Source organism: Amblyomma americanum, chromosome 2 (assembly GCF_052857255.1).
Source record: "Amblyomma americanum isolate KBUSLIRL-KWMA chromosome 2, ASM5285725v1, whole genome shotgun sequence".
In the NCBI taxonomy this organism is placed as follows: Eukaryota; Metazoa; Arthropoda; class Arachnida; order Ixodida; family Ixodidae; genus Amblyomma; species Amblyomma americanum.
Window position 1 is genome coordinate 887,891 of NC_135498.1, and position 22,071 is coordinate 909,961.

A 22,071-nucleotide genomic window follows, 5' to 3' on the forward strand; every position below is an offset into this window, starting at 1 on the left:
GTGTGTGTGTGTGTGTGTGTGTGTGTGTGTGTGTGTGTGTGTGTGTGTGTGTGTGTGTGTGTGTGTGTGTGTGTGTGTGTGCGTGTGTGTGCGTGTGTGTGTGCGTGTGTGTGCGTGTGTGCGTGCGTGCGTGTGTGCGTGTGTGTGTGTGTGTGTGTGTGTGTAGAGGGGGGGGGGGTAGCCCCGTCGCCGGCTCAACCACCGCTACACATCACAAAAACAGAAGTTCCGCACGCTTCGCCGTTATAGGACACACGAATACTGCGCACTGAAATCCTAGCACTAACACACTGAAAGAATACAGGCGCGCAAAGGCGTTTGGTGGGCTGGCGCTTTGCACATTGATTTCTATATACCAACTTGTGGGGCGATGGGCTCTGAGACCCGGCTGAGGTAATCACCACCGACGTTATCGTTTCGACAGTGCAATCATACAGGAGCAGTCGCGAGTTCATGAACTGCGCCTCACGGATATATTTTAGAGGTTGTGGTGATCGGTCAGTGGAGGGGAAAATTCCGGCCATAAAAAAATTAAATATCAAACAGTGGCGAGGTCTTCCTTCTCGACTGCTGTCGCTCTCACTGCAGCAGCCACGCGACGGGCCCCTTCCTTGCTCTGGAGGAGCACTGTCCCATGACCTTGGCAGGAGGCATCCGTGTATACGAAATGCCTAACTGTAGGATGGTTGGCCCCGAGAGCAGCAGTTCCTGGTCTCCCCACTTGTTGGACATTCGGGCCTTCCCTATAGGCCACGGTGCACGGCGTAGTTTGGTATCAACTCCCGCTACATTCCCAAGAGCGCTCGAACTTGGTCGGATCATCTTATCCAAAGTGTCCGAAAGAGAGTTTCTCGATCGAACCCACACTTGTTCGGATGGACCGTCATCCCGTATTCGTGCGAGAACGAGGTTCTGCCAGCTTTCCGTCGCTACCAAAACATCGCGTTGTCATCCTTCCAGTGTACTCTTCTCGTGCCAGGGCCGTTTTGATGCCACATGGCATGTTCTTCCCGCTCGCGGTGTCGAAAAGGTGGTCTTTTCTTTTGACTCCAGAAGCACTTGCCGATATGCTTTTGATAGATCCATCCTCCAACTTGGGCGATTGGGCAGTCCGCGTCTGCTGCCAGAACATCATTCAGTAGCTGGCTGCGCACGCGCAGTGGCCCGCCTCACCCCCCAGCCACGTCACAGCGTGGGAGGCGCCTGCGGCATGACTAAAGACGCCCATTCAGTCGCCGGCAATCCACACGGCCGGGGCGGGAAGCACTCCCATCTGTACCACGCTGGATGCCTCTTTTTCGATTGCTTGCTGGACGGGATACTGCTTCGCATAAATGGGCTTATTCGTCGTGGAGAGCATTCAGCCCATGTCGTGGAGTAGGTTAATGCAAGACCTCGCAGTTTTTTTCTCCCTTTGTGGGCTCAGTTGCCCTCCCCCCCCCCCCCCCAAAAAAAAAGACCACATCAGCTCCTCGTCTGCCGTGGAGACGGTCTGCACTGGGAGCTCTGGCCATTTACTTCTTGTTGGCATCAAATATCGACAACGTAATCCGCTTGGCCTCTTCTTCCCACGACAGTGTAAGGTCCTTTCCAGATTGTGTGGCGAGTTTGTTTTTTATGCGCAGTGGGCAGCCAAGGAGGCAGCGCTCTTCATGCCGTGGCCTTGTGCCGTTCTCCTGCTCGGCTCAGTGCTTCGTGAGTGATTTGGCACGTCGTCTCCAATCATTCCTTCGGGTTGATGACGTAAGCTGGCTTCCTCAGTCTTACTGCCCGTCCACAGCTCAAGAGGCTCGGTGAATCTGGCCCATTCCTTGGGCACATCCCCTATGGACCATTCGAGGGCGTCGTTGTTTTCAGCCGCAGCAGCGATAAAGGTTGGTCGCTGAGCATCTTTACCGGTACGCCCCGTTTCAGCTATATGCCTCGGCAACCCGCACCGTCCGGAAATCTGGTGGCCTAATCTTCAGAATGTATGGCGGTTGTTGCCTCGGCGTCCCGCTATGTGACAGCGACCTTGCTGAAGGGGGTGTCGACGAGGGGGAGCCTTCCGCACTGTGCCGCATGCCACGGTTTTCTGGCATATGTCCCACGATGCGACAAACGCCTGCATGTAATCAAACCAATGGTGAATTCCAATCGCAGGCCCGGAGCGGTCTGCACGCTCTGTGACAGAGCGCCTGAATCCGGCGCAGAGCGCGCGACCTGAAGTTGCGATTGGAGTACATTTGCTCTGGCCAGAGCATGCAGGCCAGAGCATGTAGGGCGCCGCTATCGCCGCTGAAAAAGAACGTCTCGCAAACTTCCGGTCGGATCCGCCGATTTCGGCGGAGCAGTCCCGACTGCTCCACGGAGCAATCTCGGCTCGGCAACCGCTCCCTGTCTACAATTGGAAGACGCGATCCGTGCCTCAGATCTGCGTTTGGAATACAGTTGCTCCGAAAAGAGCAGGAAACGTTGCTCCCGAAGTGCTCCAACTCTGCGATTGGAAGTCACCGCAAGTCCGCGAGAATGCGGCGTCTTCTTTCTACCGAAATGCCATCAGTCCCCGTGTGACAGTTGGAGAGCCCTCTCGCGGTGTTTCTCCATGGGTCGTCTGGAACGCACTCTTGGCATAGCAGGCCGTCATGATGACGAACCCTTGCACCTTGTCTCTGCCTTTCCGCCTCGAAGTTGTCGTCTTGTTGTTCGTGCCTCGTTTGGATTGTGGCATAACTAACTTGGCCGAGGCCTTTGTCGCGGGAATCGTGGCGGTCACTGCGCCGCATCTTGCGAATTCTCGGCTTTTCACTCGGTGCCCGCCATACTGTTTCGATTACAGCACGAAGCATCAGTGCCTTGTACTCTAGTCGTCTCTTGCTACTCTCTGCTGCCGATGGTATCCAGACCTCCGTGGGTAGTTCTCCCAAAAGCGAGTAGGCAAGTCGAACAAAAGTGTTGTATTACGCACACCATTTTTTGCTGATTCCACTCGTGCCAACAAAAACTGCCGTTACCAACGCACACGTTTGAAAATTATATATATATATATATATATATATATATATATATATATATATATATATATATATATATATATATATATATATATATAAAATCACCAGAAACTGAAGAAACATAACAGGATTTAATTCACGACGTTACGGCTGGAGGACCAGCCACACTCGAAAAAGGCTGGTCCTCCAGCCGAAACGTCGTGAATTAAATCCTGTTATGTTTATTCAATTTTTGGTGATTTTATATTATATTGAACAAATCAGCTGCCAGAAATCACTTTTGGTGTGTGTGTGTATATATATATATATATATATATATACTAATTCGGTCCAGCGAAAAGAGAAATCTTGGCACGGTCAACAGTAGTATAAACGTAGACCAGCGTTTCAAACGATTTATTAGACGTTCCGGCCGTGGAGCGGCCTTCGTCAGTGACATTCTGACGAAGGTCGTTCCACGATAAAAACGTCAAATAAATCGTTTCAACGTTGGTCTACTTTTATACCATTTAAAATGAGCTAAAACCGATTTACACCGATCGCACAAAGAATGTGAGGACTGGCTGTGCAGGGCTGGTGAAGGTCGCCGAGTCCCTTGGCCAGACACTGCTGCCGCCGCGTAAGAAGATCGTCGTGCTGCTCATTGGGAACCACTCGGCCGGCAAGAGCACCTTCATTAACTGGTACGTGCTGCAGATGATTGAAACATTGACGGGGATAAAAAGCACCGCACTATCTGAGGCAGGCCACTGCAATTCCATGCGTACAGTCAGGAATTATCGGTGAAGAAAAGGGTTCAAGAAACAGACTGGGAAACAGGGATGCAGTGAGATCGGCTCCGGTAACATGCAGGACGTTTGAGCAGGAAATGCCAACTCCAGGGGAAGCCCTGCGTCGGCGAGGCCCGGAAGGTAGTACTGCGGACTAAGAAGTGCCGAGTAGTTGATAGACACGTTATGCAGTGCGTAGGAGGAGGAGAAGACGGTCGTACACTTGATACTTTTTGCACAAAGCTTGTAAAGCAACGAGGCTGATTTATTTAAAGCATTGGTTTTTAAAGGGGCTGTGAAAGGGGGTCTCAACAAAGATGCGATGTGCCTGGGATGCTAAAGGACGCCGCTTCGCAAATATCCTCCAGCAAAAAAAAAAATTTAGATGCGTTTTGTGGAAGCTGGGTTATCTGTAGTCAAAATTTGAATTTCCGCGTCTTCGCGCATTTCTCTCTTCTCGCCACTTTTTGCGCGCTGAAATGTCGGCGCTCCTCTGCCGGCCCCTCGCCTCCTCCGCCGGCTGCCGACGCGGGCGAACCAATGCGAGCAGTCGGCTGCTGACGTAACGAGCGCGGATTCGGGCGAAAGCGCAGCACCGCACGTCGCCGCTAGGCGCGGAAGCGGGAGTTTAAAACTTGTAAATTATCGGCTCGCTCTTGAGGTCTTGTACGCGGCATGAACGCTCGTTGGCCTGTACTCTGCAAGTGCGAGCATTTTATAGACAACCTCAAACGCCCTTTTCAGGGACCCTTTAAGGACAGTAGAGGAAAAATGGATTTTAAACGGGTTGTAATGAGCAAGCGAAGGTTACCTGACTGGCAGGCTAAAATCAGGGCAAGAGTGACATTTACGGCCGCCGCCCGATTTAAAGGGTTATGCATCCATCCGCAGAGCCAAGTTTCAGCGTGGAGAGAGAGAGAGCCACGCACCCCCTCCTTCTTTCACTGCCGAAGAAAGCTGTCGCCCAGCATGCACCGCCGCTGCAGCTGATTATCATAACGGCAGACATGAGAGAAGTCGGTTGCAGTTGACGATATCCACTGAGTAACTTTTTGGTGTTGCCAGCCATAGGTTGCGGGTCGAGGCAGCTCGTCCCTCGCGGCCGTGCGTGCTGCCAGCCCATCGGCGTCAGGTGTACTGCTTAGAATTTTGCGGGCTTAGCAGCGAGGCTTAGCATCTGTCTGTCAATTAAATCTTTGCTGTGGGCGATTTCTGTGTGGCCGTGGTAATACAAAATAGCTCTACTGGGTACATTGACAGACTATTCGTCGAGGGAGTGTTGTCAGTGAAAACGCTTTTCCGGTGCTGGCCTGGTGCAAAGAAAGCCACGTCTGTTGCCGATGTGCGCGGAAGGCAACGGCAGCTGCGCAGGTTGATTGATGGAGCGAGTCTCACGCGAGGCCAGCCGGCTGCTGCTGCTGCGTCGCCCTCCGGCAAAGGCCAGCGGACACGAGTTTTGTTGTAGGCGATTAAAAGCCGAGTTTGCGGTCAACTCCGGTTCGAAGCAGCCGGATGGGGATTGCGGCTTGTGGTCATCGGCGAGGAGGCCGAAACGCTTCCGCAACATCGAGTGGTAGCGAGACCACAGCCGGTGACCCACATTGGCGAAGGTTTTTCTTTTCGGGAGGCGACATTTCGACCCGAGGGAAAGAAAGCCCTTTGTTCCACCTCCGTTATTCACCGAACAACCTTCTTTTTCGGACATCCCTGTTTGAGGGGTTTGGGCGAGCCTATAGTAAGCGCGCCATTCGCTTTCTCTTGCATTTCTAGTGCATTGCTGATTGCGATGCACCGGAGACGGCGTTCTGTTCCGTCAGCTAGCGCCTTAGAAGGGTCCTGAACCCCCCTCCCCCCCCCCCCCCAATCTCTCTCTCTCTCTCTCACACACACACACAGGTAAATGTAACCAAGCTTTTAAAAACACGGAATGTCCTAGCCGTGCGAAACTAACTGAAGGTTGTTTGGAATCGCGTGATCTAGTTTGCAGTATCATGAGCCCTTCCGTACACACTGGCGCAGAAATGTGACCCAGTAGCTGGTGGCGTGATGGCTGCGTAAATCGTACCTTGATGGAAACAGCTCTGCTACCGGTTTTTCGAGCCGATCTACAACTATTCCATTCACACTTTGTTCCTCACCGCAGTGGTAACCCAGCGGTTTGAGCATCATGCGGCAGGTGCGGGGTTCGATCCCCAGTGCCGCCTGGTACCCACCGGCGATACAATGGCTGCAAGCTTTCCCCTGCCTGGTGCTCGGGTTCTTTAGGGTGAAAGGCTTGGGAAATGAGTATTTCACCACACCTTGAGTAAAAAAAAAAACCCTCATGACGCTCTTTGGCCACAGATGCCCTTGCGCAATAAAAATTCATGATCATCATCTTCACTTTGGTCCTCAAGCCAATAATTTAAATGTTATTTAACTAGGCTAAACAGTTAACTTTGAAGAACGAAAACAAAATACTGCAGACTAGGCCACGCGGCTGTGAACCCTCGGTTGGTTTCACTGGGCTAGGACATTCCGCCTTTTTTATACGTTTGGCTGTTAGCTGGGACACCTGGTATGCGCGCGCGCGCGCGTGTGTGTGTGTGTGTGTGTGTGTGTGTGTGTGTGTGTGTGTGTGTGTGTGTGTGTGTGTGTGTGTGTGTGTGTGTGTGTGTGTGTGTGTGTGTGTGTGTGTGTGTGTGTGTGTGTGTGTGTGTGTGTGTGTGTGTGTGTGTGTGTGAGAGAGAGAGAGAGAGGGGGGGGGGGGGGGGGACGGCGTGCGCTTGGCGGGCCGAGCGTCGCCATTCTTAGGTACTATCGGGGACAGAAGTCTTGGAAAGCGATTTACCTTTGCCAGCGGTTACATTATTTCACTAATACACATTAAAGAACAACGTTTGCCTTTCACCTCCACAAGTGGGGTCTCGATCCGGCGACTACAGTTATCGGCAGGAACCCCGGAACTTTCTTTTTAGTTTTGTAGGGGGAGAGTGGAGGCTTCGAGTTTTATTTTTATTTCATGTTTTACTTAAAGGACTATAGACTTAATTTTGTTACGTCTTTTCTTCTTTCAAATGATTCGTTAGACATTAGAATACATGGGTCACTGTGTGGTTTTCGCCTACGACCGCTAAATAATTTATAATTGAATTTATTCTCTCATGTCGTTTCAGTTTCATCAACCTAACGATAGCTGTGACGTGTGGTTGATGTTTAAGGTCACTTGGCGCACGAAAAAAAACGCCAATATAAACGCTGATACGTAGTTTTAACCCCCTACACCACTTCAGCCACCGTGCTTCAATAGCCAGAATTACAGCAAACGACGCATGAGCAGTTATATGTCCGTTTTTTTTTGCGCCTCACGTTACGTAACCATCAACTACACACGTCACACCCATCGTTCAGTTGATGGAACCGAAACAGAAACAGCGCCAAGAAGAAATTCAATTCTAAATTATTTAGCGGTCATAGGAGAATACCACGGAGTGCTCCATGCGTAACAATGTCTAGCGCATCGTTTGAAAGAAGAAACGCGCAAAGAAAAAAAATGGTGTCTGTAGTCCGTCAAATAATATTTTTTTTTTTTTGCGTTGTTCAGAGGTGTATTTGTTTTAGGGGTCAGATAGTCAACAGCTTCTTTGACTCAAACGACGCTTTACGCCTGGCTGCGTGGCCAGCTACCTCGGCCCCACTGTGCTTTTGTCGGAAATCTCATCTGAGCGCAAGAATTAGTTGAAGAAAGGCGGGGGGGGGGGGGGGGTACTGTCCCTTCTGAAGAAATGTTTGGGGGCTGTCGTCCCCCCTGTTCCGAGTCCTCTGTTTGCCGCTCAGGCGTACTATAGAGACTTTTGTCCCTAATAACAGAAAAGAGGAGCACTCGCCAAAAGAGGAAAAACAATTGGCGTTTCGGGGCCCTTACGGGTCCCTTGTTTACAATGGCAGCGGATGGACGAGGGTGGTGACTTATGTACGGTGCAGGTGGCGTAATGAGCATGCGTAAATCTCGGGAAGATTACCCCGCGTTCGGTTCAAAACATGTGGTGTCGTTTGGATGTGAAGTGATCCTATAGAAGTAGGCGGGACGATAAATACTCCTCCGTCGCGATGACTGAGGCGTTGTCCCAATCGATGGCGTGTGATGCAGCTTGAGAGTGTTCACCCAAGGCATTTTCTTTAGTGCGGCCTCTGGCGACGTCATTTTGATGTTGTCTTAAGCGCCTTATGAAACTGCCTGATTCGCCGATGTATGCAGCTTTGCAGTCCTTGCAGGGAATTTTGTACACCACTCCGGGGATTTTGTTTCTTTCAGCCCGGTCTTTAACTCTGACTAGTTTTTGCTTCAGTTTACTTGGTGGCACGTGGGCGATATGGACATTGTAGTCCTTGAAGACCCTGGCTAAGGCCTCGCTGACTCCTGGAGCGTAGGGGATGCTTGCCCGCTTGCTTTTCTCGCTGTCCGTTGTTTCCGCTTTCTGACGTGAACAGCGGCGTTCTGCGGTCATTTTTCGGGTACCCGTTGTTGGCAAGATCCCTCCTCACGAATTTTAGCTCGGACCTGAGTTTCTCCGGGCTTGAACAAAGGCGGAAAGCGCGGCCGAAAAGTGCGGACGCAACGGAGCGCACCGACCAGTGTGGGCGGGATTGCGGTACACGCACGTAGCGAACCCATTGCTTGTTCTTTGCACGTCCAGGAAGGGAATGGCGCCATTATGTTCTTCTAAGTCATAAGTCGCCACCTTCGTCCATCCGCTGCCATTGTGAACGAGGGACCCGCACGGGCCCGAAGCGTCAATTGTTTTTCCTTTCTTGGCGAGTGCTCCTCTTTTCTGTTATGTTCCCTCCTCGCCAGACGGGATTCCGTCAAACACTCGACTACTAAGACTTTTGTCCCCTACTGTATGGACCTCCTTCACCCCGCGACGTCACGAAGATGCGGTGGCGCTGATGTTAGCAGCGACTTTCGCATGGTAGGCAAAACAGGTTCCGCTTGCCCGTGCCTACCGCAGCTGCTGCAGCTACGGGCGGCTGCTTCAAGCCTGTGCACTGCAGAAGCTGCATGATATATAAGAAGTTAGCGCAAAACTTAGACGAAGACAGAGAAGAAACACACAAGACGACAGACGAGCTGCGTCACGGCTGGATCCGCGTAGTAGCATAAAAAATATTAAATTAGCCTCGATAGGTTTCTCGCGCATAAATGCCGCATTCGGAAACTGGCAAACAGGCATTGGGACACGGTAGTAAAGCGCGAAGTCTGAGAGTCAATAGGCACTGCCACTCAATGCACTTAATAGCATGCAAGTTACTGCGTTCATTCACCTGAACTTCAGGACAGTAGGCTGATAATTGCTCAAGGAAAAAGAAGATATATGCAGCTGCACACGTACTTATCACCTTGAGCCGGGGTGCACGGGGCGCCGACAGGTTAACTCGCCCCCAAGGAATGCGTTTTTTTTTGTTAATAGCACACCATGTTTTAATGGCGCGTTTTATTACATTTATTATTTACTTGAGACTGTTTCTTGATATGACGAGGTAAATTATTTCATTCGAGTAGAAAGAAGTCTGGCAAGTTGTGTCAATCTTGCGCGGCCGCGTTGGTGTGCTTAGAATAGCGTACCTTAAGTGTGCTAAACGCCATATGCTTTTTCATTGCATCATGCATGTGTCATGTTTCATGAGTTCCCGGGTTCGAACCCGACCGAGGCGGCTGCGTTTTTATGGAGGAAAAACGCTAAGGCGCCCGTGTGCTGTGCGATGTCAGTGCACGTTAAAGATCCCCAGGTGGTCGAAATTATTCCGGAGCCCTCCACTACGGGCACCTCTCTCTTCCTTTCTTCTTTCACTCCCTCGTTTATCCCTTCCCTTACGGCGCGGTTCAGGTGTCCGCCGATATACGAGACAGATACTGCGCCATTTCATTCCCCCCCCCCCCCCCCAAATAAAACGAATTATGTTTCATGAGGTAGTACATGATCGCGAAGCTTGTTTGGAAAGAAGCAGCCGCAGCCGTGCTACTAACAGACACGTGGCAATGAAAAGTGTTTTCGTTATTCATGCATGCGATATGTAACTAAACATGGTGCAAATATGAAATTCCTACGCTAGTTTCAGTAATTCCTTTTATTTATAGCTATACCTGGTGCAGTTCTGGGTAATTATAATTAACACCGTCGCCAAGTCCCCCCAAGGTCTCAAATAATTGAGTAGATAGTGCGCAGTTTTTTATGCCAGCATGTACATAAAGCCTTGTTCTGTACGATGACGCGATTAGTTCTTTTTCTATATGATCAGTACTCATGCATGCATAGTTACATGAGATGACGCGATTAGTTCTTTTTCTATATGATCAGTACTCATGCATGCATAGTTACATGAAAACGTTTCTTACAAGAAATAACTAACACGGTACTGCACGTGTAGGGGAAAAAATCGAGAGATTTATTACGCTCCTCAACGTCTCAGGAATAGTTTGCGACAAATGGAATCATTTGATTTTCATGCGAATTACGAAAGTGAGTGATCCAGTCGCAGAAAATGTGAGAGGTCAGAAAACGAACCTTAAAGTTTATTCCCTCGTTTATGGCATCTTCGCTTTCGCTTTGGTCAAAGAAATGCGGCACTGAAATCAAAGAAATTACCTCACAATTTTTGATGACCACACTTCTAAAAAGCGTAATTTATAAATTTGTACTTAATATTTTGCTATAATTTTTCGTCACGAAACTAGACTTCAGGGCTAGGAAAGAAAATAATTCTAGAAGTCAAATTTTCACCATATCGACCAGCTTAACAAGAGGACAAGTCGGCCTGGCTGGTGCGTGGTCATGCGGCTAAAAACAGCGCTAAGCGAGACAGGAGACCAGGGACACGACGCTGTCCCCACTTTTCGCACAGCGCGACAGGTACGTATGTCAGCAGACGATGAGCGCATGTCTGCTCCGACGAAACGACGCCAGCACTTCCCCTCACTATTGTCCCGAAGTAAAATCATTCCGGATAGTGCAGAGTGTCAAAACTTGTTTTATTCAATGCCTAGCGCATAAATAAACGGCAGGAATGCTTTCTACATGTTTACTACTAACCATATATACAATACAGTGGAAAACTATTTCTCTTTATAGGCTGCACGTGGCCAACGCGAGCTCGTGTACTTCAATAAATTACTAAGTTGGAAGCATTGACCATTGCTGTGATTCGCAGAAACTGGAAACGTGCCTACAAGCCTTGAAAAGCCGCGCTCAACACCTTCTGCGACGCCACTCCCCGACCTTTTGCCTACCACGAGCTCGCTAGCGACTGCAGCGCCACCTCGTTTGTTTACAAACATGAAGGAGGTCCATACCTCTAGGAAAGTGTTTCGCGGATCGGCGAGCGATCGACCCCACCCAATTTAGCTTGTGGAGGAGGAAGATCCACAGTAGTGGTTGAAAATTGTTTTTTTTTCAGGGGGGGGGGGGTGGAAATGGCGCAGTATGTCTCACATCTCGGCGGACACCTGAACCGCGCCGTAGGGCAAGGGAGGAAGGAGGGATTGAAAGAAGAAATGAAGGGCTCCGGAATAATTTCAACCACCTGGGGATCTTTAACGTGCACTGACATGGCACAGCACACGGGCGCCTTTGCGTTTCGCCTCCATCGAAACGCGGCTGGGTTCGAGCCCGGGAACTGCTGATCAGTAGCCGAGCGCCGTAATCACTGAGCCACCGCGGCGGGTGTTCCGCCTGTCGAAACCGCGTCAGGCAGGAGCTTATTTTTCAAACCTTTTAGGTTGCCCCAACCTAATATCTTTCGAAACAGCGCGCAAAACACAACAAAAAAAAAACGAGAAGTGCAAGGAGAGAAAATGGCCCTTCCGCTTGTCCCGTCCGTTGGCTGCAGTTCGCCTTGCCTTGCGCGGCTGCAGACTCCTCCTCCTCGTCCGATGTGTGCGATATATTGTTTCCTTCCGCGATGCGTTTCTTATCGGGTGTCTGCCGCCGTCACATGTCAGCCCCGTCCGCTGGTTTGCAGTGTCGCGGGATCGGGAGTCGCCGTTTGAGTTTCGCTCCAGCGAGCTAATTTACGGCGCCGTTCTTGTGCGGCAGGCGACTCGAGCGATCACCGCACTTGAACCATGCTCGTTATTTTGTCTTGCTTCGACGGCGCTCTTTATTCCGAGAGGGAAAAGCCGGCTCGCGCAAGTAGAGCGCCCTCCCCCCGTGCATGTGCGCCTAACCTAGAAACGGGAATGCCCTCGCTTTCCTGCCCCCTGCGAGGCCCCGTTGTTTGCATAGAGCTCGGCTGCGAGAAGACGCCTGTTGCAATCTCATTGTGCGGCCAGGATCAGCGCTTGTCCGCTTTTTGAGGTGGCAACTCCTGTCGACCACCGACCGAATACTGGCCGGCGGCAGTGACCGCGCTGGCGTTCGTTTGACTGGCCCAGCTCGCGCGCACGTTCGGCTTTGCGTGGCTCACCATCGCCGCGCCACGCAGGTACATCGAGGAGCATGTGCAGAAGACCGGCGTGGCCATCGAGACTCAGGGATTCGCTCTCGTCACGAGTGGCAAGAAGCGGGAGTCGCTCACGGTGAGTGACGTGTCGCTTATTTTTATTTGCTCTTTTTGACCGCGTGGTTTAAATGCGACCCATTAGACTTGCGTTGTTGTTTAAGGAATTCAGATTCTGATGCTCCCTAAACAGATTAATACCTGATGTGAATGCTGGCTGTGTTACAGCCAGTGTTACAGCTTAAATTTTACTTATCGCCGCGAACCTGCCGAAATTGGTGCGGGCGTTTTTTGTTCTTTGGTCGTAATCAGATGTTTCGAATGTTGTTTATGTCGCAGGAACTCTAGTGGCCTTACTTCTTATCACTGCATCAGTGGCATGTGTGAGATAGAGCAGACATCCCGTGCAAATTTGTGCTCCACGTTTATTGTGTCATATTTGAAGGCCTATCTGCCGAAGGCTGTTTGGCAGTGTTGAGCATGTTCATAATAAATGTTGGCCACTGCAGGATTGAATGCATTTCCCCTGACTGACATAGTCAATAATGAAATTTGCCCCACACATGCCCCCTTTTATGGCTGTGACCAGGCACGACTGATAAACTTGCTGGACAATGAACCAAACACGAAAAGCAAGGAGGACGAGAGCACTCAACTAACAACTTTTATTTCGGATACAGGCGAACCCATATTTGAGCGTGGAAACAAACCGACTCTGCAAACAGCAAGTGTTGCTTAAGTATACGACTGATAAGGTTGTGCACTTGTATTATGCACTATAGTAGCAGCAGATAACTTTTAAGGCCAAAGCCTTACTAGCCCCATTAGGAGAAAAGCCGACAGCATGTGTTAGAGTGTAGCATGTGTTAGTGTGTGTACTCGCAAATGGTACAGAAAATCCCAGCGATGCAAAGAAAATTAGGGTGACGTCATCAAGCGGCCATACGATGCACACAGCAAGCCAAGCGCCGCAAATTCAAACACTGATGTAAATTTGATTCGTCTTATATATCCCCCACTGGCTAACCTCAATTTTGTACGAGTATTCCCAACTACATTCGTACCAAATGTTTGACTAACCATTCATCATACAGCATTCCGGGTTGTTTCATACCATTTCTCTTTACATGTAGCTTAGATATTCTAGTCAAGTTGGAGGCTAGCTTGTGACAGGGATTCAAACTGACAACATGCTCACATTCAATTGTATGCCTTCCCAGGCTTTACCTCTTCCCTTATTTTGTAGTTGGTGTCCACCAAGATATGAGGCAGTTACTGTGCCCTTTCCTTTTCTTAGAAACAAATTTTTGTATTGAAACTGTGACTCAACACTTCACCATACACCGTTGCACGTGGTGTCATACGGTTTCTCGTTCCGTATTGCGTACATTTCTTGGTTCGAATACCAGGTGTGAGCTAGTCTCCAACTCGGACTTATGTCCGAGTGTTTTACTTGAACCTTTGTGGATGCAGCGTTTATTGAATCTATGTTCAGAGGCGCGTCTCCGTTTCTTTTCGTAGTGCGGAACCTGCATTGAGGTTGAGCGCGCACGATGACGCACTAATGCTGTCGCCTTCACATTGTTTCTATGGAGGAAGCTCTGGCACACCACCTAAACCCCTACACTGCTGTCATTTGAGCTGCGGTAATGGCGTGTGATGTCAGAAAACTGTTGGCAGGAAATGAATGTGAGCTGTGCCAGCTAGATTGATCTACAAGTGTACTTCCTGTTTCATACTACAGTTATTTTTCTTAGGTTTAAGGGATGAAAAATATGAAACACCTCAAAGTGGTAGCTTATTGAGAATGAGGTTATTCTCATTTTGTTATCAGTGGAGCAAAGTAATCAGTGGTTAAGCTTTCATTCTGTTCTACTTTTATTAAATATGCAACTGTTCTAAGTGGATGTCATACTGTTGATTCTGTGGCAGCTACTGCATCAGAGCACACTCTTTTTCTTGTATACTTTGTTCATTTTAGCATATGCATTATGATGTTTGCATATTCTGTCTAACACCATGTACAGGTCAGTTTGAGCGAAAGGGACAAGTGCCCACTAATGTTTCCTTGTGGGATTTCAGGGAAATGCCACTCTTCATCTTTACCCTCACTTCAAGCCTCTGCAGAAGATCAAGGGTGAGGTCTATAGCTGCCATTATTTTCTTTCTTTTTTTTAACTCTGTGTTTCGCTTGAGAATATTTTTGAGAAACAAACATATGGCTGGAAATAAATTATTTCTTACCTTGCTGCCATCATGCACAGGAATGTTTGTTGTTAGGCTGAAACATGCTTTGTATGATGGCAACTAGCAAAATATATGTTCTACATTGGAAGATGAATGTGCCATTGATCTTAAGATTTCATCGAGGGAGTAACTTGTATTGTTGTCTTTGTTTCTTCTTTTGTGTTGTTGTTAAAGGGAAGGTCGACTTTTGTTGACCATATTTACGTAGCAGCATTCGAAAGCTCCTTGCCAAAATAGATGTATGCCCAGCTGCAGGGCTGTGAAACATGGGAAAACAATTTAAAACATAATTTTTCAACTTGATAATGTCTCTATGATAGTCGGCATTTACGGACCCTGATATTACAGATGCGGTGACTACCCACCGCCTTGACAGTAGTGAGCTTGGCTCTAAGTGAGGTGCGTAGATTTTCTTAAAACTATAGTTTGGTACCGCAGCGGTGGCCAAGTGGTTGAGCATCCGCCTCGCATGCGGGAGGTGCGGGGTTCGATCCCCAGTGCCGCCGGGTACCCACCGGTGATACAATGGGTACAAGTTTTCCCCTGGTCTGGTGCTCGGCTTATTTAGGGTGAAATGCTTGGAAAACGGGTCTTTGACCCCACCTTGAGAAAAAGAAAAATACCTTGTGTCATGGCGCTCTTTGGCCTTAGATGCCTTTGCGCCATAAAAATCCATAATCATCAAAACTATAGTTTGGAGCAAAAAGGGTGTAATTACTCATTGGCATCCACCCAAGCGCAGCAGCCATATGGCTGCAAAGGAAAGCTATATAGCTTTCTCATAAACTTCGCAGTTAAAGAAAAATTCGTCCTGGTCCGGGGTTCGAACCCGGGACCATCGCTTCACCGGAGCAGTCGCTCTACCAACTGAGCTAACCGGGACGCCAAGCTTATGGTAGGGCAAAAATGAATTGATCACTAAGTCGAAGTGGGAACTGTGTTGGAACAGTTGGTAGAGCGACTGCTCCGGTGAAGCGGTGGTCCCGGGTTCAAACCCCGGACCAGGACGAATTTTTCTTTAACTGCGAAGTTTCTGATAAAGCTGTATAGCTCTCCTTTGTAGCCGTTTAGCTGTGCTTGGGTGGATGCCAATGAGTTATTACCCCCTTATTACAAATTTACTCCACCTTGGGGGCTTCCCCTAAACATTTGACCAATAGTTTGGAGCACGAAGGTGGTTTGACAGAATCATCGGTAACATAAGACTGTCGCTGTTTTTTACCTGTAGTAAAGCTACCACTCCAGGCGACATAGCTCAACTGCCAGCAGTGAAACCAAGTATGGTGCCTCCATTAAGCGACTTTGTTTGCCACAGTTGCACCTCATTAGTGTCACCGTAAAGGAAGACCATCTTTTGGCGACAGCTGTTGATGGGAGCCGAGCCTGAGCTTAACTGTCAATAGAGAGAAGAACCAGGCCATAGCCTAGTTGTTTTTGGTACTTGACTGTCACTTAAGGTGATGATATATATTGTTGTAGTGATAATTTAAAGCTTATTTCTTTTGCCATTTGTGCTTTGTATCATGCACTGTGGCAAAAACGTTGGTTGGAGAGATTCTGTGAGGCAGCTGGGCCTATGTCACTCCCTCGAGAAATCGATTCTTCATAGAGCTCACCGACTGCTCAGTGATCTTTCATTTTGGGAATTTCCACTTTTTCTGGGAATTTGAAAGTAAAATTTGGCAAAAAGTGAATACTCTTGGGTTTTCAGGGAGTCCCTTGAACCAGTTTTTTTTTAATTACCGTATTTTTCAGTCTATAAGTCGACCCCCTCTAAGCTCCACATTTTCCAGAAAAAAAACCATATACTATAAGTCACACCATTGTATAAAATGCAATGCACCTGATCATTCAGCTGGCTATATAAAAACTCTTTGAGGATCAGGTCCTGAGAAAGTGTGACAAATACACGCTGCATGCATTCCGTGGCAGGCAGTGCACACACGTGAAAGTTGCTGCAAGGCTGCAAGGAAAAGGCACGACACAGGCAATGACGAGTGCAATGAAGCCTGAAGCGGCTCTGAAATAGAGACTTGTATCCATCATTTGTAAAGTTAGTCCCCCTTTTTCATTTCATTTCATTTATTTCATCCTTAAAGGCCCAAGCGCATTACATAACGAGGCGCTTACAATTGGTTATATGTTCTGTAAAAAAATGCATAAGCTGCATTTTCTTTTTGTGAGGAAATTTGATGTTACTTCGATTTTTTTTTCTGAAATGCAGTTACTGTGCACGGCAGAAGGTGGTGCGTCATTTGATGCCCGCTCGATACAAAGGGCATACAGGTGAACCTCGATATTATAAAGTCATATTTGCAGCTGAAAACTGTTTAATCACAAATTTCGTCAAGCCGAGGTTCCTATGTTTCAGCAGTCCAGATAAAGTTACAGGTTCTTGGGGCAATCCTGGTAAACGGCACCATGTAAATAAAGTAAAATCTCGAGGATACGATTACGGGTGATCCGAATTTACGCGGAGACATGAATTTTAAAAATATCCCTGCCTGAGTGCGTTGTATACGATACGTTACTGTGCAGGATGATGAGAACAATTTCTCAAGCCGCAGCCACTGCCTGGAAGTGTGCACCTGGCAATGATGGTGCCGATTAAAAGGAGCTAATTGGTGACATAACGAGGGAAAAAATGTCCAAACAACCATCGTTTGGCCATTTTGGCCTCGGCCTCGGCTAAAATAACCGTGCAGAAAAAACGAATACCGAACCTTCAGAACTATGCAGTGGCACTGCACTACACCAGTGGCTGGTGGTGGAGCACGCCAGCGCGGGCTTCATTTGTACCCAGCAGATGGCGCAGTGGTACATTCTGCTCTGCAACATTTGTGCATAAAAGGGCACATGCAAATCGCGGGCTATCTCAGCGAAAGTTTTCATCTGCTTGTCAAAGAGGCTCCTGGCACGAGCATGTGATGCACGAGAACTTCGTTAAATTGAAAGTGCGGTATAAAATTACTTCGTTAAAACACGGAAAAAATACTTGGTTTTCAATGAGGTAGAGGTTGAGAAATTTTTAAAAATTCATTAATTCGCAAATTTCAGTAAATTGAGGTTTGACTGTAGCATCCAACACAATTTTGGCTGTATGCAAGTCACAGTAGGTATGCAAGTCACAAAAGGTAAAAAAAATAATGTGACTTATACACCTGAAAATGCAGTAGTGTTTTTTCCAAAGTGCTGCGGGAGAAAAGGGCAACGGGTGTAATTAGGGGATGTTTCAGTTACCTCTTGGAACTGACTCAAGCAGTGGATGCAGATGTGGCGCTCCGCTGCAGCGCAAAGCATTGTTGGACCTGCAGTCGAGATAGGAACACAGTGCTACCGAAGTGCGCTCGATTTGGCAATTCTATTCGTTGCTGTGTGGCCTATGAGACTGCACTGCAGCGTCAACACAGTCTTTTCCCAGTTCTGGAGCAATTGCTCATGGCACAGGAGCAAGCGTGGACACTGCTGCAGCTGCATAGGAGTGGCATTTAACCCTATCCGGTCATCCCCGACAGTGGAAAATTGCGCGTCTGGTCAGTAGTCAGGCATGGCCCGACACAGAATTTTGCCTGCTATTTTGTGTAGGAAAAATTGCACACCATTTGTTTGGAATTATTGTGGTCTGCAAATTGGCTATTTGGCTTTCCTTCCAAGGATAGCAGCACCATACGGATGCAAAGATATTTTTTATCACGTGGTTTTGTGGGCCTGAATTGGCGCCAAAAAACTGCAGCATGACTTCCATTCCAGCAGGTGTGTTGTATGGAAAGTTGTTTAATGACTTTGTAGACATTGAAGATCACTTTAGTGCAGAATACGACTATGTGCCTCATTCGACAAGGGTTGCCCACTGTCTGCAGTGTCAGAAGAGAGATGGTGTTTTTTGGCAAGACATGCAAAAGGAAGCCAGGCCTCCACCCAGGAGAGTGCTTTGAGAGGTAGCACACATTAAAGAAGTTCTGCTGCAAAGCTAGAAAAATAAGCTTTAAATAAGCCTTACAACCAGATCATGACGTGGGGCTCCCTTCCTCTGCGAGAAGGCCCAAAAGAATGCTGACCAGTGCAGAAAGTACAGCTGACTGGAAAAGATTAAATGCACTGACCAAAAACTGGATCTTTTGCTTCAAAAGTGCAGTTCTGGACATATCTTATTGAAACGGTGATTTATTAGCACCCAAGATTTTGCCTTTGAATATGTTGCATGTGTTTAGTGCAAGAATGTGATTTACACAAGTGCTGTGAGATATCCAGCCTTTCCATGCCATGGGTGCAGGTGAGTGAGGGCTTCAAGTCGCTTCAGGTATCAAGGAACCTAAGATTACCTATTGCTTCTTGTGTGCTTGTGCTCCTCTCGTGAAATCCATGGTCTTGGCCCCTGTGGCTGCAAGCACGTTCGCATGGGGATGAGCCCATCTTTGGGCTGCTGGCTTGTTGTCTCAATGGGGCAAGCTGCCCAATGAAGGGCTGGTTTCCTGCTGAACTGTCTCCTCCTCAGAAGTGCATCACCCTCGCAAGGCCTCAGGTAGGTGTCTGTTGTTCCTTGAAGGCTTGCTGAGGTAACAACAAAGACCCCCCCCCCCCCCCCCCTTTTTCGTACTGCACTCTGTGGCTTTCTTGTACCGTTCCATTAGCGCTGGTACTTCTAGATGACGCATTTGCTCGCTCTACAGAGAAATACCTGGGAGATCAAATCACCTTAGATTGCGACTAGAATTCCTCTTTTTACTGCAAATACAAAGCGCACTGTTGTCTGGCATAAGTTTTCTTCATTTACGCTGGGTTGCACAGAGCACATTGGGTTCTTTCAGCACATTCATTTGTGCATTAAGGTGTGAGGCCACATTCATTTGTTGGATTTTTTAGGGAAAAAAATTATTTTCTACTTATTACGCTTGAAATACCCCCGAATATTCAGAAATAAGTTGGAAAACATATTACGCCCACACTGTTTTTAGTTTGGAAGTTAATCTTTTATGTAAGGGAAAAATATTCATCATATCCCCTTCGGGCACCAATTAAATCTGCAGAAAATAAAAATCTTTTCTTGCATAAGTAGCGCTAATTAGACTAAGCAGAAGTTATGTGCAAAACGTCTTGCAAAAAATTTTATATTTGAACATATTTTATTCACACTCACATATCTGGACATGCCACCTCAAAGCTGCTACATGAGCGTATACACTGCAACATTTGCTTGCCTTTTTTGACTGATCGCTAGACATTAATAAATGTTTAGCTGTGAGAATATACGCTTCAGAGAATTATTCTTTGGTTCATTGACTAATGAAACAGATAAAAACAGTTGTTCTGTGTCGACAGGGAGAGGGAAATTCCGCGTTTCCAGCACTGAACGCAGCTTTTAGATGTGCAGCCTTCACGTCAGCACCATTGTACAATTAATGTGTTCAGAAGTTGGGACTAATGGTCTCGAGTGATCCGATCACGTGTGGAGAGGAAGAGAGAGTGAAAGCAGCTTGCGGCCTGTGTTACACATGGTTTTTACTAAGAGGAGAAATCGTTTTCAAAGGTCGTTGTTCACACAGTTTATGTCAGAAACCTGAATCAAACTATCTCTATGCTGTAGCAGTGTGCTGATTGTTTTGTAGCCTTGGAGCTGAGCGGCCAGCTCTGAACCGACTCGTGGTTTTGAGGGCACAGGTTCCCCTTTTTCATCCCCCCTTGTGTAATGCTGCCACTTCGTATTTTTCTCAGTCTCGGGTTCTATACAGAATGTTAATGATTCTTGCACAGAATCCACAGTGAAATTTTCAAAGCGATAGAGAAGAAATGCTGAATACCACTGGCAAGCATAAAAAATGGTTTCTTGCTTTGGATTCAGGCAGTCTATGTTCTCTGCATTGGGGGTCTGTGATCTCTTTTCAGTATTGGTTAGGAGGCCTAAGACCCTCTGAGACCTCCTTGACTTTAAGCACAAACCAGAGCTGTTTGTCTTTAGTGGCTTAGCATAGTGGTGGTTCTTTGTGACCATCTTCGTTGCTCGGTCGGCCGTGTTTCCTTGGAGGTGCCTCTCCACTGGCTATTTTCATGAACAATGCTTCAGCGCTGGAGTTGTCCAACGTTCTCTTTGTAGAAGCATAATTTTCATCATCTGTAGGCAATGAGTCAATGGGCCCAAGTCAACGGGCCCCAAAAAAAATGACACATAGTGGGTTGAAAACACCTCTTTCATATTTCCGGCCTTAATGCGTCATGTCCACGTTTGTGGATGCGCCATTCTGAACGTCTACTGCAGCACTTTTTCCTCGTCTATGACAATGAAAGTTGGTGTGCTGTTTCTAAATTAACCTATTGACACATTCTGAATGGTAAATTACATCATTCAGAACCTTTTGAAAAGATAGCATGCAAAAATAAAAGCTATTTACTCATCCCGCCAAAAAATGTTGTGATGCCCATCGTTTCTTCTTATTTACAAACACATTTCACTGTAACTGCAAGAGATGGTGCCTCATACTTGATAGGGAGGGCCAAGATGGTAAGAGCGCAGAATTCAAACGTCAAAATTTGTCTTCTATATATAAAATATTGTTACGTTAATATTTTCACCCAGCACCTCCACCAAATGTTACGTGGCGGCAAAGCAATGAATGAGATGAGATGACAGATGGTTACAGAATGATTTAATGGCGGACGGCCTGGCGCGAGCACTCCTGCCCGTGCCACTGCACAATTTGTCTTCTAGTCCGTCACCATATGAGCAGGCTTAGGTCGTGTCCACATATGTGGACACAGCGCCTGAAGAGAATATTAAATTACTGTTACCAACTTTGGGGACAGAAGCTACTTATTATTTTGATTAAAAAATGCAAGGGTAGGGGATCTAAAACTGCATGTAACTTTCAGACATAGTAATGTGGGGACATAATTCCTTAATAATTGTTGTGGCAACATAATTCTTGTTGGGGCATGATTTAGATTGCCCCAGACAGCGCTGGTCTCGGGTTCGAACCCGCAACCAGGACAAATTTTTCTTCAATGACTAAGTTTTTGTGAAAGCTGTATAGCTTTGCTTTGTAGCCGAATAGCTGTGCTTGGGTGGATGCTAATGTGTTATTACTCCCTTATGAGATCCTTGATATGCTACCTGCTATTCTTACACTTGGTTGAACACTTAGTTATGTAAGAGTGTCCAAAAAATGGTTGTTGAATGCCTGAAGATGGTAATGGACTCTGTGGAAAAAGAAAATTGGCATATGCCCATATTATTGGCTACAAAACTGCTACAGTGTCACCATACGAAATAATGCAGGGGACCTTCGAAGAACGAAGCAAGCCACACAAACCTCTGTAGTTCTATGCTGGAGCACCCAAGGAAAGGTTGAACAGCCAGTGAGCATGCAAGGGAGTTCAAGTCTCAAATGACATGATGAGCAGTGTCAGAGCTGTATGCAGTGTTTTGGGTGAACTACTGTTTAAGTTGACTCATGAAAACACAACATGCTTAGATAATTGTTTCAGTGGGTGCTGCTGTAGGTAACTGGAAAATTGAAAGCCGAAGCAAAAGCAACATACGCTGGCGCTAGTATAAAACAGGCTGCTCCACAGCGGCAAGCATCAGGAAAGGA

At 47.5% G+C, this 22,071-nt stretch overlaps 1 protein-coding gene and 1 non-coding gene across 4 annotated transcripts in view; one reads left to right on the forward strand and one right to left on the reverse strand.

The window, feature by feature from the left end:
- LOC144120415 (uncharacterized) overlaps window positions 1-22,071 on the forward strand; it is a 74,899-nt gene that overhangs the window by 30,400 nt on the left and 22,428 nt on the right. For 2 of the 3 annotated variants that reach the window (XM_077652759.1, XM_077652758.1), the window contains exons 3-5: window positions 3,565-3,676; window positions 12,224-12,317; window positions 14,321-14,375. In XM_077652759.1, coding sequence (XP_077508885.1) covers window positions 3,565-3,676; window positions 12,224-12,317; window positions 14,321-14,375 — 261 coding nt within the window. Of the gene's footprint in view, window positions 1-3,564; window positions 3,677-12,223; window positions 12,318-14,320; window positions 14,376-17,648; window positions 18,019-22,071 lie in introns of those variants that run through there. The other variant, XM_077652760.1, reaches the window with a different exon arrangement.
- TRNAT-GGU (transfer RNA threonine (anticodon GGU)) lies at window positions 15,294-15,367 on the reverse strand. The gene has a single exon. It is a non-coding gene; the product is annotated as a tRNA-Thr (tRNA).